General features: G+C 42.2%; 1 protein-coding gene across 1 annotated transcript in view; it reads left to right on the top strand.

Moving 5' to 3' along the window:
• The window catches only part of SPAG16 (sperm associated antigen 16), a 380,495-nt gene that overhangs the window by 263,504 nt on the left and 95,461 nt on the right, over positions 1 to 21,530 (top strand). Inside the window, exon 15 of the mRNA XM_030952751.1 lies at positions 12,002 to 12,128. Within this exon, the coding sequence (XP_030808611.1) occupies positions 12,002 to 12,128 (127 nt within the window). The remainder of the gene's footprint in view (positions 1 to 12,001; positions 12,129 to 21,530) is intronic.

Raw genomic sequence — 21,530 nt, 5'->3', positions numbered from 1 at the left:
AACCCATCAAGAAATTAATTCAGTACCCATCAAGAAATTCAGTGCCTGAAGGGAGCCTACAGGAAAGATGGAGTCAAAGGCTTGGAGTGACAGGACAAGGGGGAACTGCTTCAAACTGACAGAGAGTAGGGTTAAGACTGGATATTGGGAAGAAATCCACATGATGATGGTGTAGATGAGGAATGTGGGATAGGAAGCAAGACAGGTATCTGCCATCATGCTGTCTCATTCATTTGTTTTGAATCAGCAGTAAATGAAATACTTAAATATTGAACTTTTCTAACTGAAGCTTATAATCAGATTTTGATCTTGTGTAAATATTTGCACATGAGGAAGCTTCGTCTCAACACTTCACGATAAAAATTTGGGGTAATGCACTGACATTTGGATTCAGACAGCTCTGTACAGCCTGAGAAGAAAAAAATGTGGCATCATGTTTAGATGGCTTTGACATAACTTGGGTTTGAGTAACTTTAAAGACTTTAAAAAATTCTTTAAAGAATTGTAAATTCTAGGTCAGATTGGCCCTTGAAAGATCCTCAGCAGAAACCAATAATAATTGACTATAGAGTATTTTCTTTTATGTTTTCAGACTTTATATTTACAAATATAAACATACTGTTATGTCTGTTTGCTGCTAACTAAATGAAACAGAGATTATCTCCTTTAATGTGATTTTGTTTGCTTGTTTCTGTGTTCTGCAGTGAATGTGACCCTCTGTGTATACTATACATGAAGCAAGTACTGTTTAGCATGCAGAACCACAAGCACTGTGGAAAACTTTGCCCTTCTTTCTTAGAGGAGAAGAATTAATTTGTGCATCCTAAGGAATAAGGATTTTTTCTAAATTGCATCTCCTGGCCCAGCACGCCAGCCTTTCCTGTGGCAGATGTACACCATGGGTCCAGACCCCTGCATAATTCATTTTTTACCAGCTGTTTCTTAAACTCATCTTTTTGCAAAACAAACAAAATCAGAATGCAGAGATCCACCTGGATTCTTCAAAATTCAACTTCCCATATGCAGTATGGTCCAACCTGCCTCTCTTTGTGGCATTTCATGGGAGATTATGTTCTAAAACACATGAGAAGGCAGCGCAGCATCCCCACCTTCTACCCTGTGACTCTGTCATGTGACAGTCACGATTTTGACAAATTGTGGAATTTATACCTGCTCTGCTGTTGCTGTCACTGCCTGGACTGGGAACCACTGAGTTGTGAGGCCAGAGCCAGGTCTTGAAATAGGTGCTATTGGATTTGCATTGGTTATGGACAAGGAACAGCTCTTCCAGCAATGTTTGTGGAAAACTGTCTTCAAAAGGGCTTAAACCAAGCATAGGGTAGAGAAATGGGATTAGTTTACACCCGAGTTTTGTATTTGGTAAGAATACATTTAGCAATTCTCAAATCATGGCCAAAGGGAAGCAGGGTGCCTAGAACAGTGCTGGATCGGTGGTGCAAAGGATGTGGCTTTGTAGAATACCAAGCTGGATTTAAAAGGAATTTATGCAAGCATGAAAGTAGGACCTACTTTGGAAAAGCTTCTCTGTTATGATAATGCAATTAATCTGTCATTGAATAAATATCACTGTTAGAAAGTACTTGAATATCAGATTGATTTAATCTGAAAATAATTCAGAATACACAGCTGAAGTCCATCGGGGTAGAAATGCATATTGTTTTGGTGCTGTGTTGGGTTTGCAGGGCAAGGTTTGCCATGCGGACAGACAGCACCATTTCAGGGCAGCTCATGGCTCAGTCATGGCCATGTCAGGGCTCTCAGTAGGCTCTGGATCAGCAGCCGCCATTTCAGGGCAGGCCTTGGCTCAGTCATGGCCATGTCAGGGCTCTCAGTAGGCTCTGGATCAGCAGCCGCCATTTCAGGGCAGGCCACGGCTCAGTCATGGCCATGTCAGGGCTCTCAGTAGGCTCTGGATCAGCAGCCGCCATTTCAGGGCAGGCCACGGCTCAGTCATGGCCATGTCAGGGCTCTCAGTAGGCTCTGGATCAGCAGCCGCCATTTCAGGGCAGGCCACGGCTCAGTCATGGCCGTGTCAGAGCCCTCAGCAGGCTTTGGATCAGCAGCTGCCATTTTGGGGCTGGCTATGGCTCAGTCGCTGCCATTTGGGACAGGCCACAGGTCAGTCACCACCATTTCAGTGGCCCAGAGGCTAACTAAAACTCAAGGGGACAGGAGGATGGAGCAGTGGCCATCCTGGTGGTTTTGAGCCAGTCAGCCATTTCTCTGGTATCCTACAGAGGTCTGTGGGGTCTGTGAGAACTCTCAGGTTAGTGAGGGCCATGGGGCCTGTGAGGGCTGTGGTGCGTGTGGGGGCTCTGAGGGCTGGGAAGGCTTTGAGAGCTGTAAGGGCTGTGGGCTCCGTGAGGGCTCTGAGGGCTGTCGTGGGTGTGAGGGCTGTGTGGGATGTGTGGTCTGTCAGGGATGTGGGGTCTGTGAGAGCTCTGAGGGCTGTGAGGGATGTGAGGCCTGTGAGACGTGTGGGGTCTGTGGGGGGCATGAAGGCTGTGGGGGCTGTTAGAGCAATGGGGACCAGGAAGGGCAGGAGTGAAGGCATATGGGGGCTGTGGGGTCTCTGGGGGCAGTGAGAGCAATGGAGACCATTAAGGCTTTGGGGGCTGTGAAGTCTGTGGGGTCTCTGGGGGCAGTGAAGGCTGTGGGGGCTGTTAGAGCAATGGGGACCATGAGGGCTTTAGGGGCTGTGAGGTCTGTGGGGGCAGTGAAGGCTGTGGGGGCTGCTAGAGCAATGGGGACCGTGAGGGTTTTGGGGGCTGTGGGGGCTGTGGGGGCTGGGGCTGCTAGAGCAATGGGGACCGTGAGGGCTGTGGGAGATGTTTGAGCAGTGGGGACCATGAGGGTTTTGGGGGCTGTGGGAGCTGTTAGAGCAGTGGGGGCTGTGACGGCTTTGAGGACCATGGGGATGGTGAGGTCCATGAGGGTGGAATGCCCTGTCCTGCTTGATGGGCTCAGGAGAGGCTGGTTTGATTTAATCTGGGCAGTGCATGGGAGAAACAACTAAATTGTCAGGTGGTTCAGTAACAAACTTTGACTTGCAGACTTTAGAACATTAAGGTAGAATAAGGTACTTGGCAAAATGTTGAACAACATCCAGACTGAGTAAGGCACTTCAGGATCTTCAACTTACCCGGACACAACAAGGCAGGTAAGAAGGCTTGACTGGAATTTTTCAGTCAGATTTACAATGTATCTTAAGAAGGAGAAAAAAGAGACAGAGTTCATCCTGTTTCCACCCCACTTCCCACCTGGTTGTTTTGAGCCTGTTAACTATTCCTTCAGTCTCCTACATAAATTAATTTTTTTTTTTTCCCCAGTCAAGTCTGCTTTGTCCATGACAATTCTTGGTGAGTGATATCACCCTGTCTTTAATCAAACCCACAAAACTTTTGTTCTATTTCTCTGTTGTGTCTAGCTGAGGCAGGGAATCGTAGAGTGGGTTTGGGGGACACCTGGGACCCAGCAGTGTCAGCCCACCATAAATATTTAGCTGTTTCTTTGTGAAGTAGTTCTCAAAATAGTGGAATGATATTTGTTGAACTGATCATTCTTTCATCTGAAATACATTTAAACTGTGAGAGAGATTCATACATTTACTGGAGTTCAGAATTGTGTAAGCTTCTGTGAATATATTTCTAATTTTCTTTATGCATTTAGTTCCTCTTACTAAACACCCAAAGACAAGCTAAGGAGCCAAATATGTTGGACTCAATGATCTTAGATGTCTATTTCAATCTAAATGATTCCATGATTTTATGTTCTCCTTTGGTGGTTTCTCTTTAAAAAAAGCACGTGTACTTTACTGACATTCATTTTCTTTCAGTGACTTAGATGTTCTGCATTTTAAAATGAACAATTTTGCATTTCAGCAGTAGATCTCTTGCCTCTAATTTATGAATTTAAGAAAGTATGTATTATATCTGTATTTTAACATTACTGCAGTGAATAGTACCCAGTTTTTCACATTTGGAACTGAATACCAAAAAAATCCCTGTGCACAAACATGGTGTAGCTCAGGAATTTTTATGCTCATTGCTCTCAGGAGTGTCTAATCAGGTAATGATGGCACCTAACTTTACTTTAGTCATGGTATCTCACAGAAATGCAGAGAAAAGCCAGTAATGGCAATTATCATTCATCTCCTCTCACTGCACAGCTCCCAGAATTCAGACCCTTCTTTGATGGTTAGAAAGGGAAAAACAAAACTGATTATTTTAAACCTCCCTGCAAAAGCTATTGCTCCCTTTGCAGCACTGTTTCAAGTGCAATGTCAACTACTGTGAGCAGTAACTCTGCAGGGAGTGCAGTGGTTTCTTATGTAAATTTATGCAAAGGGTTTCTGCAATCCTAGTATGTGTTGTGCTCCTCAAACACACCACCAGGCACTTCCTGCTACTTGATGTGACAAAGGGAAGAGAGATTCCCCAGGTTTCACACAGCAAGGGAAAACCCTGCAGAGTGCATGTACACAAACCAGAGACCCGTGATCTGTGGTTGTTTTTGAAAGCCAGTAGAACTGGAAACTCTGCTGCAACAAAGTTCTGCCATTGCCATGGATTACTTCTAGTGGAGCTCCTCCTTTGGAGGACACAAGGGGTGTTCTGAGTCTCCATATGATGCCTTGTGAAGGCTGACCTGGAACAGAGGCCAGACAGAGTTAAAGGATAAAGCAGGGATTTATTAAAAGGCCTCAATGGATCCACCTTGGGCAGCACAAGAGCCCAGCCAGGGCTACACCCAAGATGAACCAAAATGGTCACAAAATGCACGACCGGTCATGGGGTCTCTCACTTTTATAGGTTCTGGTCCATTTGCAAATTAGGATTAATTGTCCAATTATAGCTTCAGGTTATGAAGTCCCATCCTTCTTGTTTTTCTCTCTTCACCATTGTTTATGCTCTGAAATTTGCATCATTTGTCCTTGATCCCAAGCTAGAGAAGGAATTGTTTTGTCCCCCTGCTCTGTGAAGAGAGCTCACCATCCCCTACTGTGAAGCTCAGAAGTACACACTGAAGCAGCACAGAATCTGAAAACTATAAAAGCTAAAACCTAAGGCATCACATATACTCTGAAAGCAACAATGGCTACTTTCTTGGGTCAGCTTCTACTAGTTCTACTCAGTGCAAAATCGAGTTGTTCATTGACAGCTGCTAAGAAAGTTGGAGGATTCTTCTGTAGGAACCAACAGTGGAGCTTTGAGATTATTGTTTTTGCATCAATATCTTGGACTCTCCTCACCCCCACAAGAGCTGGTATCTCACCAGTTCCTGGCTATTCAAAGCTGTAAGGGCCAGACCCCAGTTTCGTGAGCTCTGGGTTTTCAGTTGCTTTGAAATACAATTGATCCTCTGCCTCTGCAACTTTGATCACAATGCAGAAGTCAAAACTATAAAAGGACAAAGGTAGGAAAAGAGCAGCTAGGAAAACACTGGCACTGCCTGTTAATAACCCTTGATCACTGCTTTCGCCACTCTGGATGCACATAATTGTTAAAAATGCACCACTGCACTTAGAAAGTGTAATCAGTGTAGCTCTGTACTTTTGCCAAGCTAAGTACTTCCATTCTAAAAAGATGCCATTTTCATTTGAAACTGTGATGTTTTAAGCATGATATTTCAAAAATGGGTGGTGATTGATTAGTCATTAGTCTAATAATGGACTGCATCTACATTTTTCCTCCATCTTTATCATATTTTACATAATTCATTTGGGTTAATTGGACATTAAAATCTTTTTCCTTGTAACCACTACAGCAGATTCACCCACCTCTGCCTGGATTCTCCTGGGATCTCTCTGCCCTTGCTCACTGCTGCTCCACAGTGGGATGGGTGGCACAGGGACAGGGCTCTGGATGACTTGCCTGTGTTTCTCATTATTTTTATGGAGAGTATTTAGTTTTTGTATTGCAACAAGGTAATAACTCTCCTCAGGTTTCTGATGTGCTTCATGCTGTAAATGTGGGAGGTAATGACTCCTTCTCTTAAAAGCATTCCCTTGAAGGTGTATGAAATGGGGGTACAGTTAAGTGATTTAGGATGTGTCCCGCAGGGAGCCTTAGAAATGCAGATTATTGGAGCCTCTCCATTTGAGGCAGCTGTTCCTGATGTGGCCTCCTTGCCTACTGGCACTTCATGGCGAGGAGTTCCCACCAGCTTTGTGCACACAGAACAAAACTCCTTTTGCTGTGTTCAGAGACTGGGAATAAGGCTGGCAGGACCAGTAAGAAACTCATCAGCCCTTTGTCATGGCCAAGTTCAACCAGATTCCCAGGAGTAATGGAAAGGGACAGTAATTATCAAGCTTCTCTCTGGCTGGGAAGGGGCCTACCATGGGTCTGTTGCCACTGGGGTTGATGAAAATGTCAAAGTCATTGCAGGAGTCCCTTAAAACACAGCTCATCCAGCTGCATCTGTCCTGGAAACAAAGGATTGCAAAGCAGTGGACTGTCATAGTGAAATGAGACGCTGTTCAGTCACTGTTTTGCCTTTTTAAAAATATGTGCAAAAGGTGATGGAATAGCTACTGACCTGCCTTCAGCTCTAAAGAGGATGCTCCTGGGAGGATGCCATTGCAGTCTAAATGAGATAAAGCAGCCTGACGTGGTTCATGTATTATTGATCTTTCAGCAATAAATCCAGAGGTGTGTTTATAAGCAAGAGACATAATTATGCAGATTTTTATCCTTCTCACAGGTGTAAAACTGCAGTTTTCAGGGAATATTCACCTAAGGTGTACCTGGTGATTAGTCCCATTGCTAATCATTAATATTCAGAAGGAAAAAATGCACTTTTTAAGAAAAGGGAAGAAGGAAATGGATTTTTAAAAACCACGTGAAAACTAAATGAATCTTTTCATTCCTGATGTAACAATTATTTGGTTTGTTGCAAGTGTCAGTTGAGATTGGGATTGTGATGCATATGGAGCTGAGCATGTCCATTTTAATGGGAGGTATTCTGGAATATAAAGATGTTCATTAAGTTGGCAGGAAGGTAAAGAGTGGAGGATGTAACTGTGAAGGCAATTAAAGGACTTGCAAAGTCCTTTAAGTAGAGCCTGGAACACAGCCAGTCTTTGAATGCAAACTAATTGAATCCTTGTATAAATTCTTTAATTACTCCAGCGTGCACACACAAAACAGTACCAGCTTGATTCTATAGACCAGGCAGCAAGTCTGACCAGTTTTATAGAATCATTCTACATGCTCTCTGATTAAAGGAGCTAATGCAACTTGGCTGAGCAGCAGCAAATGTAGTTTGAATGGAAATCAGAACAAGGGGAATCTGCTCTTGCACCTCTTCTCCTTGGAACTCATTGTCTTCTCCTTTTACATGTAGGAAATCAGTCAAGCCCTGATGGTCCACCATGCTGTTCAGTAAAATACAGCATCCAAAATACATCATGAAAAAGACTTCAGTGTGGCAAGAAACAACAAGAAGAAAACCATAAGCAAGGCAGGGGGTTCTTCCATGAATGACTAAAATAATAACTGTAGCAGGGATGAAAAAGCCAGAAGCTCGCAGGAGAATTTAAAGTGATTCTGCCTTAAAAGCTTCTGAAAATGGCCCATGGCCAGATGGAAATGAGTTCATTTAACATATGACTTATCCTTTTCTTTTTCTTTGAATGGTGTATAACTCCAAATAATTTTTCAGCTTGGTTACAGTCCTGTTTTATTTCTTCCTATTGAAAAGTTGTTATCCCCCATCTCCAGCTCAATTGATTTGGATAAGGTGTGGAATAGAGCAAAGGAGTGCTGGAGTGTAATAGCCAGCTCACTAACAAAATCATTATGTGATGTTCTCAGTGAACAGCTGCCTCGGGATCGGGGATAATTAATGCATTTAGTAATAAGTCTGTGGGCAGAGTGTGTCAAGGCTGATCAAATACCTCTTTGTGTACATTGATATGTTGCCACCAGAAGTCTGTTTTCTTACTTCTGTTTCCTGATGAGGCGTGCTGTCTAATCACAGAAATCAGGCCAAATACACTGCTGGCTGTTACATTTTACACACACTTTGTTTATACCAGGCCTCTGGGAGGAAATTGTTAAAAGGTCTGCAGGCTTGTGACAGCAAAACTAGTTATCTTTGCCACTGAGACAGTGTGTGAACCCTTTGGGGCAGGACCATCTTGTCTAGGCCACCCAGCACACAGCACAATGGGATGATCCCAGGGTAGGTTTCTCTAGCACTGCTGCTATTCAGGGATCAGGGGGTTCATCCTTTCTGGTGTGGCCACAGATCCCAGAATCACGGAATAATCTGAGTTGGAAGGGAACCCCAAAGATACTGAGTGCAGTGAGTAGCCCCTGCAGGGACTGAACCCACAGCCTCAGTCCTATTAACAGCAGGCCCTGACCAAGTGAGCCCAGATGGAGTGAGGGTAGTGCAGTGCACTGGCACCTAAAACAGTTGGACTGTAAATCCCTGCCAGAGAGGAGGTTTGTTTACCTAAGGGGTCTGTAGTAGCAATGGGGGAAAGTAAACATGGCAGAGAATGGGATGGCAGGATTGTGAGAAAGGGGGGAATGGCTCCTCTCTTGTGATATGCCAGCTACTGTAGCAAAATTAATGGATAGAAGGGAAAACCTGTAATACAAGTAAATTAGAGTGTTTTCCTCATAATTATGCCACTAGTAACAATGCCCACATCAGGGCCAGTGAGAAGGTCAAAGTCAGCCCTCTATTCTCAGTCACTTTGCAGCAGGGACTGTCTCTGATCGATGTTTGCATAATGTCTGTTCCAGGGATGCATTCTCAGTGCTGTTATGATCCATCAGCTGGGCAGTGCTGTTACTTACAGGAGAAATGTCACATTGAAAATCCATGGGTGCAACTGTAGGTGACACAAGGAGGAGTCACAGAGCAGCCCCTGGAGTGTCTCCTGTAACTCCCCTGAGTGGATTATGTGCAGTCTCACCCAGGTGGGCTGGCCATTGATCTGGGTCAGAACTGCTGAGCTACCAAAGCTGTAATTAAGCAGCATTTATTGAACTCATTTATTGGACACATACAAAACAAGTGGGAAGGCACACATTTCTAAACCAAACCAAAACTACCACTCACACACACCCCCCAAAGTATTTTTTGTTAAAATGTCTCTCTGGATAGAAAAAAAATCCAGAGTAAAATGCAATCTCTGTCAAAGTCATATTAAAGGGTATGAAATAGCAGGTGTAAAGGATACTAGTGATTTCCAAAGTGGGCCATTGATAGAGATGGATATAATCTTTGCAGAAGAAGGTGGAAAAGAGAGGCTGGTGAAGTGTGAAGAGCTGGTCCAGAGGTTTATTTATGCTGGGGAATGGAGGGATCTTTGTACACACATAGTCATTTCCTCTTCCCTTTACTGGAGTGATGGGTGATGACCTAAGGGAAGGAGACATCCCACTCTGTAGTTACTCCTGTGTGCCAGCTCCATCAACCCCTCTGATCAGCTGAGATGTGCGTCTCTAGATTCTCTGAATGTGAGCTCATTCCAAAATTGGTGATCAGTTTGGCAGGAGTTACTTGATAAACATCAGCAGTGGGTACATGCATAATCAATCCAGGCTCAGTGCTAGCTGGAAAGGGTGGGAAGGAGAGAAGGAAGAGCTAATTATCTGTAGTCCAAGAAAATAGTGTCCAAGTGGGATGACACAGAAATTGAAATGCATCAGGGACAGGCAAGAAGGGCATTTTGCTGCAAAACCCCACTTTTATTTAACCTGAAGGACACAGGTTGCATGTGAACAAGCACTTCTGCACTCCTATTATACTCATGGGCTGCTTTGGATCAGCAGCATGAGGTGGATGGGGGAATTGCTGCTGATGTGGAATTTAGCACTTGTAACACAGCAAATGTATGAAAACACTGCTTGTAACAGGAAGGGACTGGATTTGATGGCTCTTCAAGTCTTATATCCACGATGATGGTGTTTTTCCTCCACATTAAGAATTTGCTTTCCTGAGATCCAGTTCAAGCCATACAACAATTTGAAGTGTAGTTGTTGTATTTTGGAGTTTTTTGTAGTTTGTTTCCCAACCAGCCTGCTTGCCCTCATCCTTTGTACAGGCTGAACTTGCTGGAAGGATCCAGATGAAATGAAGGGGAATTCAGTGGGCATAGCTGGTGAGAAAGTTCAAAGAGCCATGATGTTCATGGCACTGTGTTGGGTGGGGTATAATTGTGGTTAAAGATTTTTTATTTTGCAAAACAGCAGGTGCTGAGAGCCTGGCTGCTGAATTCTCTAAGCAATCATTACTTTGTTTCTTGGTGTTAAGTCTGTATTAGTCCCTGTAACAAGCCAGAATGCAGTTTTGACATTTAGATCTCCTCCAAATGAACCTAAAGATTTCATTTTACTTACACCAGGGTAGTGTTTTGCAAGCCATTAGTTTCTAGTTGAGAAGCTGATGGATATTTTAAGACCTTAAATCCTCTCTTTGCTAGAAAACACCACACACTTTATTGCAGGTACTATTTATGTGGGAGATGTAAAAAAATTTTTTTCTTTTTAATCATGGATGCGGTATCTGACCTGTGTTTCAGCTGATTTTTAGTCCCATACCATTGTGATTCCCCTTCCAAACAATATTCTTTAATATACTCTTGTATTTACATAAATTGTAAAAGACATTGATAAGTGTGAGTGCACGCCAGCTGAGCTGCCTTAGGGATTTGAATCTTTATTTAGGAGGTTCAAATGAAAAGTAAATGTTCTGCATGGGTAGCTGGGCAGCTTTTTCTGTTCTAGTGGGAGGAATTAGCTGAACAAAGTTATGTTTGGGCATCCTTTACTCTGCCTTCTTTGATTGTTGCATTTATTTATATGCTACTTAATCAAAAAATTATTTTTAGAGTAGAGGTTGGTTTTTTGGTTTTTTGAGGGGGGGAGGTTGGGTTGTTTTGGGTTTTTTTGGGTGGGATAGGGTGTTTTTTGTTTGGGGTTTTTTGGTTGGGTTTTTTTGTTTGTTTGTGGGGGTCTTGTTTGTTTCTTTGTTTTGGTTTTAGTTAATATTGAACAGAGGCATGGGAGACACTGTCCTGCTCTCTTTCCTTGCATAGTCCCTGCATGCTTCTGGCTCATTGAAAGGAGGGAGTTTCTCACAGAATCACAGAATATTCTGAGCTGGAAGGGACCCAGAAGGATCATCCAGTGCAGCCCTGAAGTGGATGGGGAGTTGTCCCTTAGCATGTCTGTGGAATACACAGCAGGGAAGGTGTGACAGTGTTCAGAGGGGTCTTAGGACGAGGGAAGAGGTGAGGATCTGACTCCATGTTTCAGAAGGCTGATTTATTATTTTATTATATATATTGTATTAAAACTATACTAAAAGAATAGAAGAAAGGATTTCATCAGAAGGCTAGCTAAGAATAGAAAAGGAAAGAATGATAACAAAAAGTTAAAAACAGAAGTCTGAGCCAGCTGACTGTGATTGGCCATTAATTAGAAACAACCACATGAGACCAATCACAGCTTCCCCTGTTGCATTCCACAGCAGCAGATAATAATTGTTTACATTTTGTTTCTGAGGCCTCTCGGCTTCTCAGCAGAAAAAATCCTAAGGAAAGGATTTTTCATAAAATTGTCTGTGACAGGAAGGAGTGTCTGTTCTGCTCTCATTTGACTCTTCCCATGGAAAACCTGTGGAAGTCAGGGCTAAAAGGCCGATCCTGTGGCTGTGTGAGAAGAAAAGACCCACAAGGCCTGTTCTTAGTGACCACTGGTGTCAGAATTCAGGATGACCTTTTTTGCCTTTGTACTTCCAGTTTCTCCTGAACTGGTCTCTTTAGAAGTCACGTTTTCTCCGTTGCTATTCAAGCCAACAGAGCTGATAAGAGGCTGTGATAACCTCACATCTAACAGCTTATTTATTTCTTTGTTTAGATACAGTTGCTGTGTGTGGCTGCCCAGCCCTGTGCCAGGGGCTTTGCTGCTGGCAGGGGACAGAAGCAATGCCTTGACTCTGTTTCCATCTCTGGCAGGGGGACAGCATTGCTTCCTGTGACTCCTCGGGCGTGCTGAAGCTCTGGGACATGCGGATGCTGCTCCCCGTTCTCTCCATCGACGCAGGTCCCCATGCTGCCAACCAGGTGGCCTTTCATCGCTCTGGTAGGCTTCTGAAACAGCTTTTCCCCCCTAAAACATGGTTTGTTTTGCAATCTCTCTAATCTCTCTCTAGTTCTGGAGGCAGATAACATGTGTGAGGTAGCACAGATGTGGTAATTTGGAAGAAGAAATGCCTGATTGCGGCAATGATCAATATGTTTGTTTTCTATGGGCTAAACTGCCAAACTGGATTGCTGCTCCATTTATATAGAATGAAAAATGCACAATAACAAAGAGTACAATTAATTGCAACAGTATTACATAAAGTACAGAACTGATCAATGGGGGTAAAAAGCTTTGTGAGATTACCTATGTTCCAGTGGTGTTTATTCCCCATTACTGTTTGTTCTTTTATTTGCTAATTCTGGAGTTTCATTTCATAGCACTCTTACAAAGTCCTCTTATAAGTGCCTCAGAACTTCATCGTGCTGACAGGGCTGCTTACTAGGCACAGGAATTGAATTAAGCAGTTATTTTTTCATCATCAACCATGTATTACCATGTCAGCAGTACTGTGAGTGCACATTGCATTTTCATTTGAAGAGGGGCCATTCTAAAACATTTTTGTTTTAAAACAATCTTCATTTCCAAAGCACAGACTCTGTTGCAACAGAGAATTAGATGCTAGCTTAGGAAATGGTTTTACTCAAAGCTAGTGCAACATGATATAATACAACAATATATAACATAATATATATATATATAGGCACATGAAAAATAAGTATACATTTGTGTTATGTGTTCATAAAGCATAAAGCTTTGATAGAATTTGAGGAATGATAAGGAATCATTAAAGAAATATAATAGGATGGTGTTTTGTCACAATGACCCACATACTGAGGAATGCATATTATCAATATATTGAGTCCCTTGGCAAGAAACTTTGACATCAAATTCCATATTATCTGTGTAGTGATTTCATGGATCTCTCTGCTGTATCATTAAATAAGGTGCTTGCATTTTCCAGGGGAGAAAAAATGCATTGGCAGTGTCCAGTTTTGGGCAGTTTCCCAAAGACAAGTTTAACCACTATTGTATTTATATGTGTAATTTGGAATAAGAGCTCATTTTTTGTTCAGGAGGATTTGAAGAAGTTTTGCATCTTTGTTTATGGTGTATAATGTTGGGTCATTTGCAGTGGAACCCCACCCCTGAAAAATGCAGTTGTAATAGTTCTGCCAGATGGGAACTTTCCATTAGAAAGGTTATCAGCTTCAGGTTATCTAAATGGGCACGTTTTTCCATCATTTGGACAAAATCCAAAATTATCTCTGCAGGAGTAACCACACAACAGAGTTATCAAATTGGGGTGGATGATCACAGAGAGGCAGAATGCAGAAGGACGGAATTCCAGCTGGCTGAAGATAGGCAAATACCTGGCTGAGACATATTGTACCTGCAGCAAGAGGGACAGAGTAGATAAAATATATCCTGTGTTTAACAGCCTGGTGGGAATGGGACATCTGCCTCAGTCAGGACCTCTGCCTGTGGAGCAGCTTGTGTTGATTTTCCTTATCAAAACATGGCTCCGTTTCCAGCTGTGTCCCTCAGTCTCTCTGGCTGATGTTACACCACCCAGTGTAAAATACTTGACTGCATTAATAGTCAGAGGCACAAACTGTTCAGCTCTTTCAGGTGGACTTAATTACTAGATTAGAGAGCCATGGGTGAGCAGGTTTTTTTCTTCTGCCCAATAATTATTTAAATGAAAGTTAATAATGATAGAAGAGGTTTATGAAAAGGTTGGCGGTATCAGCAAACAAGATTGAGGTTGGAGATAGGAAGGCCCCAGCTAATGGAAGAATTTGTTTTGCTTTCCTTTGTATTGTTTTCAAGTAATTATCTTTGCAAATGCAGTGTAGACAAGCACATATTGCCTTTTATTTTTAAGTGGTGTTACCTTTGTGGGTATGACATGCTCCAGGTGGGAGGTGCTTCCCAAAGGTGGAGTTTGTGGGTTACTGGGGTTCTCCTGATGGCATTTTTGGGGATGAGCCTTGCTGGTTCCAGTGATCCATTGCTGGTCCAGGCCTAAATGCCTGAGTAGCACTGTTAGTTAAATAGCAGCCTAAAGCCATTTCCTGCTTGATCAGAGCCACAGTCAGATCTTAGATAAAGTAGTGACAACAGTTGGATAGAAATCTTTCTGCTTTAGCTGCACTCTGCCTCAGCTTTTCTTTAGCTCAGCTTAAAGGTGGGCTTTTCCATACTTGTGAATAAACAGAAAAGAATTATATTATTAATTACCACTGCACTTCATGAGGATTTTCTGCTTTGTCCTGCACTTTCTGCAACAAGCTCATGGTCTTTCAGTGAGAGATGGCGATGGAGCTGCCTGGGACTCAGCCTACTGCTAGTATTGCTCTTCAATACTGTGTTTAATATCAGAAATTTTTCTGATGTCATACACAATTAACATGTCCTTTGAATTCTGCATGCTGTGAATGGCTGACCAGAGTTACTGTGCAAGATGGACCACAGAATAACTGATTTTTAAACTAAATTCCCTTTTACTTTTTTATGTGCAAGTCAACAGCATCTCCATGAGCATATATTCTTGTGTAGCATTCATGCATCCCTGGAGCACCCTCTTGTCACCACCTTTAGTGTTTCCAGTTGCTGTTTAGAAAATGTAAATGAGATTAATCACAACCCAGCATTGCATATGTAAGAGAAGGTGCAGAAGGTTCTAGCTTGTGTGCTATGATGTATTTATTAATTATCACAGCACATTAAAACAAACAAACCAAACAAGCCCCACTTCACAGCAACAATCCAAAATCAAGAGCAGTTACAGTAAGGCTGAGGGCAAGCAAATAATATTTGGAAAAATGCACTGCTTTATTTTGAGCTCTGGAGATACAGTGAGGTGTTAACATTTAACCTGCCTCCAGCCAGGCTGGGCTGTGCTGCTCTCAGCATGAACAAATAACCTTTCCATGCTTCTCCCAAGGACCATAGGTGTGTGTCTTATCCTGAGGAAAAGTACATTAAAAGAATGTAAAAGCTGTAAATTAATGTGAAAGCTGAGAAATGGCAGGATCAAGACTACCTTGTGATACAAGCTGTTTGTTTTAGGAGACAACATTTCCATCTAGGGATGCAGGAGACACGTTGGCAGTGAACAGATGGTACCACTGTCAGCCATGGTGGGGTCAGGGCAACTGCTCAGTGTTGCTCTCTGAAAGCAAGCTTAATTTGCCTAATTACACATCCCATGACATCACCCAGCACCATAACCACAGGACAAACATTGGTCCAATGGCTGGCAATTGTTTGCTGTTCCTCTGCAGTTGTTCTTGGTGTCAAATAGCAGAGACAAATTTTCATCTCTATATTACCCACCCTTTTACTGAACACAGAATTATTGACAGGATTTCTGGGATGTCATTGCTGGACCATTTTCAATATTTGCACTTGATATTATTTGGGCTATTACTGATGATGTTAAAGCCACAAGCAATCCCCACATGGAGGGGGACATGGAGAATAGAGATATTAATATATCAGGTAAAGTTCCAAAATTACAGTTTTCACATCCCTGATCTGGTAACAATTACCAGAACAGAACTGGCAGATGTAGTCCTTGCAAATCAATCTTGCAGTGAGGTGCCCTCTCAATTTTCTCTTTGATTTCCTCAATTTTGGTTGGTGTATTGACTGCAAAGACAAGCTGGTGTTAAGGTGACAGAGCCAGGTATCTGTCTTTGCTCCTTCTTTTCTCCCTTCCTTCACACTTTTGATTAATTGATACTCTTTTAAGTGGCACTGAGGAGATAAAGCTTCATCTTGGTAGGGTGGAGAGTTTTCTAGGATGGAAGAAGCTCTCATTTGCTGGGAAGCCAACAGTGGATTTTGGAGTTAGAGGCTGAATCAGCAGTGGGTGCACCTCTAACTTGCAGATCTCAGGTGCTGACTGTGGCCACTATGTCCACATATAAAGAGAACTGGAGCAGGACAAGATCTTTACCCTTTGCTTGTTTTGCAGTTTCTGGAACTTACTTTCTGTATTTGTCTCCTTTTGATTACAGTTAAAGTCACACTTAATGGGAGAAGAATCCTCTAGCACAGAATTTAGCAGTAATCTCTTTAGAGGCATCTGATTTTGTCCACATAGAGCAATTATGTGCTGCCATTAATGTGTGTTTTTCCCTATGCCTCCCATTTCTGACTCAAAAGCTTTTTTCATTACAACACTTTATTGCTCTGTGTTCTTTAATCTCCAAGGCAGATTACTTGATAACATCAATTGATTCCTTAGGGTGCTTTTCCCCTTGTGGTTCAATGCCTGACTTCCTGCCTCAATTCTGACTATCTATATGCTGTCACAGGCAATACAGCCTCAGCTTGGGTAATTTTTACTTGATTGAAGTTCTTGACAATTAACACAACCTTCTGATCACTGATTCTGGGTATTGAGAGAAAACAAACCAAGAAGGATTAAACAATTGTTAAAGTAAGTGCTTTTTCTCCCTCTTCCCCAGTCTCGCCATGAGCCAAACATCTCTCCTTCCCCCTTCCTGCTTTCTTCTTGCCTTGTTTTTGCTGTGGGCTGTGCTCCATCATCCCAGTTCCTTTGGTGCAGCAACAGGGGATGCAGGAGGAGTATAATTCTTTGGATTTGTACTGGCACTTGCCCTTTCACTCAGACACTCCCAGTTCTGGTTACTACTCAGTTCAGACTTGCTACAGTGCTGTAACTCTTCCTGACAGGGCAGCCGGGTGACCAAGCTGTGGTTTTGGAGCACATCTTTTAAGTCTTTGAAAGGTTTGCTCTTTACATAGAGAATCGAGACTTACTTTGCTGCCTGCTTTGCTTCTCATTCAGACCTTTTTTAAGTCCATTTGTAATTGTACATCACTTGTTCCTCTCCTTGTTCCCATCAGGAATTGCTTAATGTCTGTCCCTTCAGAACCATTTGTTTTCCTATGGTCAGCATTCCAAGATCTGTGGGTTTTTCCTGCATCCCTGTACACCATTTCTGTACTAACTAAGGATTCACATGGTCTGTTTCTTTTGAATATAATTGATCCACATTCTCACAGATTTTGCTTAATGAGCACAAATGCAGCCACCTGCATATCTTAGTTTGCCATTTATTGTTTGATAATCAGCACTTTTAGGTCATCTTCACTTCCTCTTGGCTTCAGCTCATGTGCAAGTGCTGTGTCAGGGCTGTGTGTCTGATCTGTGTCTGCCTCCTCTGGCCAAGTATAGTCAGGGAAAACTCCCTTTCTTTCCTTCCAAAAGGGGATAGGGCTGAACACCAAAGTCAGGCCTTTTGCTTTACACTGGCAAGTTTCAAGCAGTGATGGCTCTCCATTTCTCCTTTGTCTTGTCCATCCCTCTCTGGTTCTATTTCTCTTCAGTCTGAACTTGAGTATCCCTTTATAAAACTCCCCTTTAAAGCCTGTGATACACGTTGGGTCCATGTTTGAATGTGGATCCCTACTTTAAACTGTGAGATGAGTGGGAGATGAACTTTCAGGTCCATTTATTGACCAAGCTGTTTTTATACAAGCCAAAGATTTTCAAAAGTGATTCCTTGGATAGGAGTTACTGGTGGGCTGGTTCACCTCAGCCACACTGGGGAAAAGGTTTAGTCCTTTGTGCCTCAAGGTGAAATCCCTGCTTTGGCAGAGCAGATGCCGTTGCCCCAACTGTGTGCTGTTTGTCACTGCCCCAGTATTGATGTTTTGTCCCTAGGTAGCCCTCCCAGCCCACGTGTTTGCACTGGTGAATCCATTAGTGGGCTCCCTGTAGAGATTCCAGCGTGGTGTGAGTTGGTTTATACAAGGCATGGCCTATTTTCCAGCCCTGATCGTGCTGCTTCCCCTCGGAAGTCAGATCAGCAAGACGTCCCTGTCAGCCCCTTTCCCTGAGGAGTGCTTACAGCATCGGTTGACCATCCTTAATTACTCCTATGGTCAGCATGGGAATAAAAGGATGTGCTGCAAGACTGAATTATTCAACAATAATTCCTTGTCTCATAATTCTCACTCCTTCCCTCTCTGCTGCTCTATGCCATTTTTTCTCATGCACAACATCTGTTTTCCTGACCATAAAAATTCTTTAATTTGGAGGCAATGGGTAGATTGGACTTACACAAATAAGAGCTGATTGACAGATCGTTTTGTCTCCTTGTTTCATGGGGTAGGAAACTATCACTCTCCTTATTTGTGACTGTTGCAGTTTGCCAAAGGAAAAAAACTGGCAATGAATTTTCCCCCTTTGTTGATCAGGGGGAGAGTTGTGCTGTGCAGTATTTCTGTTGTGTCATGGCCATTTTTCAATACAAGCAAATGCCACAATATTTAAATATGCTGGAAGGGAAAGAAAAGGGATTCTTAAAATATATTACTTTATTTTCAGTACAGACATAATTTAAAATGTATGAAATATTTGTCCTTTGGAAATGAAAGGGAGGTGGCTTGGAACCCCTGTATTTTACATTTTTTGCCCTGATTGCAGATAGTGTTTTGTGTCTGGCTGTGTTTGCTGAGCTAATGAGGGTGGGGACTGTGCTACTGCAGGCGATTGCTTTGAGCACTGAGCACTTTGAAGAGATTAGCCCCATTGATATTCCCTTCATCTTTGTTAGAGGGGCATGCTTCCTTCCCTGGAGTGCCAGGAGATGGACAGCTATTTAATAGAGCCAGCCTTTTTCAAGTACAGGCTGTACTCCTGAATATCCCCATCTCCCTTGCCTGCAGATTTCCCACAGAAAAACAATGTTCTGGAAGCCAGGGTTGTTCCTCATTAGAGCAATATATTGACCTGATAGGGGGGCTTTTGAGGACCTCAGGCTGACTGGGTTATCATCTGTCTGGTTAAATGTTATTCTTCAAGGAGAAGCAACAGTTCCAGCAGTTCAGGCAGACGGCCAAAACATGGGGATGAGCAAATTGTTTGTTCCAAGAGTAAATGAAGGGAATGTCCACATGAATTTTGCCATCCTTGTATTAAACTAACAGAAGCTGAAAATTGGAGCTTTATTCATCCCAAGTGGGGCATAACTGATCAAAATTTTGATTCTCCAGCAGCTATCCACAAACCGAATTAAAATGGCTTGCAAGAAGTTGGCTTTTTTTCTAATCTCATTTTAACTAGGCACAAGTCTTAAAACAATAATGTATTCAACCTCTCATCTCTAGCATTTACTGCTTTTGTAACTTTACCAGGTTCATGGATTCCATTTTGTATTTATTGTTTATATTAATTCCAGCTCACAGAGTGCTGCAATTAGCCCATTCCCCCTTTGAATGTATTTACAGTGATAAAAGAGAGCTCCTTACTTTCACTTAGACTGCACAGCTCCATCCCAAGCCTGGCTTAGATACAAGAGCTTCATCTCCTGATTAACTTACTCCTGCAGACAGTCAGGGATGAAGGACCTCTGAAAGTCATCACAGCCTTTCTTCCATGAAAGCGCCTCTTAAATATCGACAGCTCTCCAGGTCCTGTGTTTTGAGTACAGCATCTGTATGTAAAGAGAGGATCAATAGTGCATTCATCATTCATATGCGGTAATAAAGGAAAGGGATTTCTGAAATATTGGCTTAGTATTTGTGGGTCTTTTCTGTGTGTTAAATATGGAAGGTGGAATGGCCAGGTAGTCTCTGCCAAGGACTGGATAGGTCAGGCAATCTGGAGGGATCAGCCATTTGCATCTTTGTCACTGCCAAAATTAAACATAAATTCATCAGTAATCGAGAGTCATTAGTTAGCTGGGAGCTTTGTGGGCTGACCCAGGCTTGTGTTGGGAGTGGAGAAAGCACATTTAGGAAAACAGAGAACCTGGGTAGTTTTGTTTAAGGGAAGCAAACTCTGAGAGAGGAGAGAATCCAGAGAGGCTGGGATGCTTTGGAGAAAAAAGTCATCCTTGTGACTGCCTAAGTAACTCAAGTATGCTGTTTCAAACGTAAGGATAATTTAGGGAATTTGATCTGTTCACCCACTGTTCTCTTCCCTCTTAGAAAGCAAATTACTTCATATTTTAGATTAAAACTTGGAGATGAAATGTCACTTCCATAAAAAAAGATATTTAAAACTGTCCACAACCAGCATTTTTCTTTCTCCTTTGTGAGGGTAAAAACTATGCCAGTCTATGTTGAGTTTGAATAACACACTTTCACTAACTCAAAACATACTTTTTTAGCAAATGTCCTTTTTTTTCAATATTCATTTTTTAAAGTAGCCAAAGTCTAAAAGAAAATTATTCACTTTCAGATACCTGTATTGTGATTACCAAGAAAGTTTTGATTCCTTGAACAGCTCCTCCACTTGGTAAATGGAATCTATTAATGAGCTAGGTCTTTTCAGAGCTTGGAAAGTGGCACTTCTTTTTAAGAAAGAGATCATCTTTGAATTAAAAGTATGCTGTCCTTAGCCTTTTTTTATTTTTATTTTATTGACAAATTGTCACAGGAGCTAAAGTGCGTAATCATCAATACCAAGTGATCCATGGGGCTATGCAAAATATATTGATTAACAATATAATCTCCATACAGATGTCCTAGCAGTGCTTGTTATTTTTTATGGGCCAATCTGGGAGTCCTGCTTGCATTTCAAGGGGCAGGTGGAGGAAGGTGAGTGAGACAAAGTTCAGAGCATCTCTGCAGTTGCCTGGCAGCATCTTTGGTGAAAAGGGAAAAATGCCACCAGTTGCTCCCACCACAGGATGTGCAGCCTCCTTTTGTCAAGCCTGCATGGGTACAAAATAAACCCATTTCCTTGAAAGGAATTCAAAGCCTGAGACAAAATCCTCTTTGTCATGAAAGCATAATTTTAATTTGTTTTTAAGGCTGTTCCACTACTAAGAAAATCCTGATTTAGATGCCTTTGAGGCATTTAACTTAGACTTATGCAGAGCTGTTCCTCAGAGAAAAATGGATGTAATTTTAGGATTAGGTAACTGACCTAGGAATGAGAACGAGAGGGAGAGAGAGTGCAAAGCTTGCATATCCATTTGTGCAGATGGATATTCACTAGGAAACCTTCAAACTGCTCATAAATATTGCCTGTCCTTTTGTAAGGGCTCCCACCAGCAAGCCCATGGTCATTTCCTGGGCAGAAAGAGTTTTTGCATTGAAACTTTTGGGCAACTAAATAAAGTATTTTATTTCCCTTTCTTTTTCTGTGGCAAAATATTATACATAATGATGAATGGGAAAATAAGCAAGGAAAGAAGTTCTATAAACAGCCTCCAACTCCTGACTTGAATATTTGAGCTGTTTGTTTGTTTGTTTGGGGTTTTTTTCTCTGGAATGAACTTCCTTTATTTCTTTGCCTGTTTTTTCAACTCATAAAAATATCTTCTATGTAGAACTGTTATCTCTCTGAGTATCACATGCTCTTGGGGAGTAGGGCAAAATCTACTTACTTTCAGTCTTCCTAAACTAAAT

This window comes from Camarhynchus parvulus, chromosome 7, assembly GCF_901933205.1.
Source record: "Camarhynchus parvulus chromosome 7, STF_HiC, whole genome shotgun sequence".
In the NCBI taxonomy this organism is placed as follows: domain Eukaryota; kingdom Metazoa; phylum Chordata; class Aves; order Passeriformes; family Thraupidae; genus Camarhynchus; species Camarhynchus parvulus.
The sequence above is the reverse complement of the archived record's forward strand: the minus strand, read 5'-3'. Positions and strand labels throughout refer to the sequence as shown.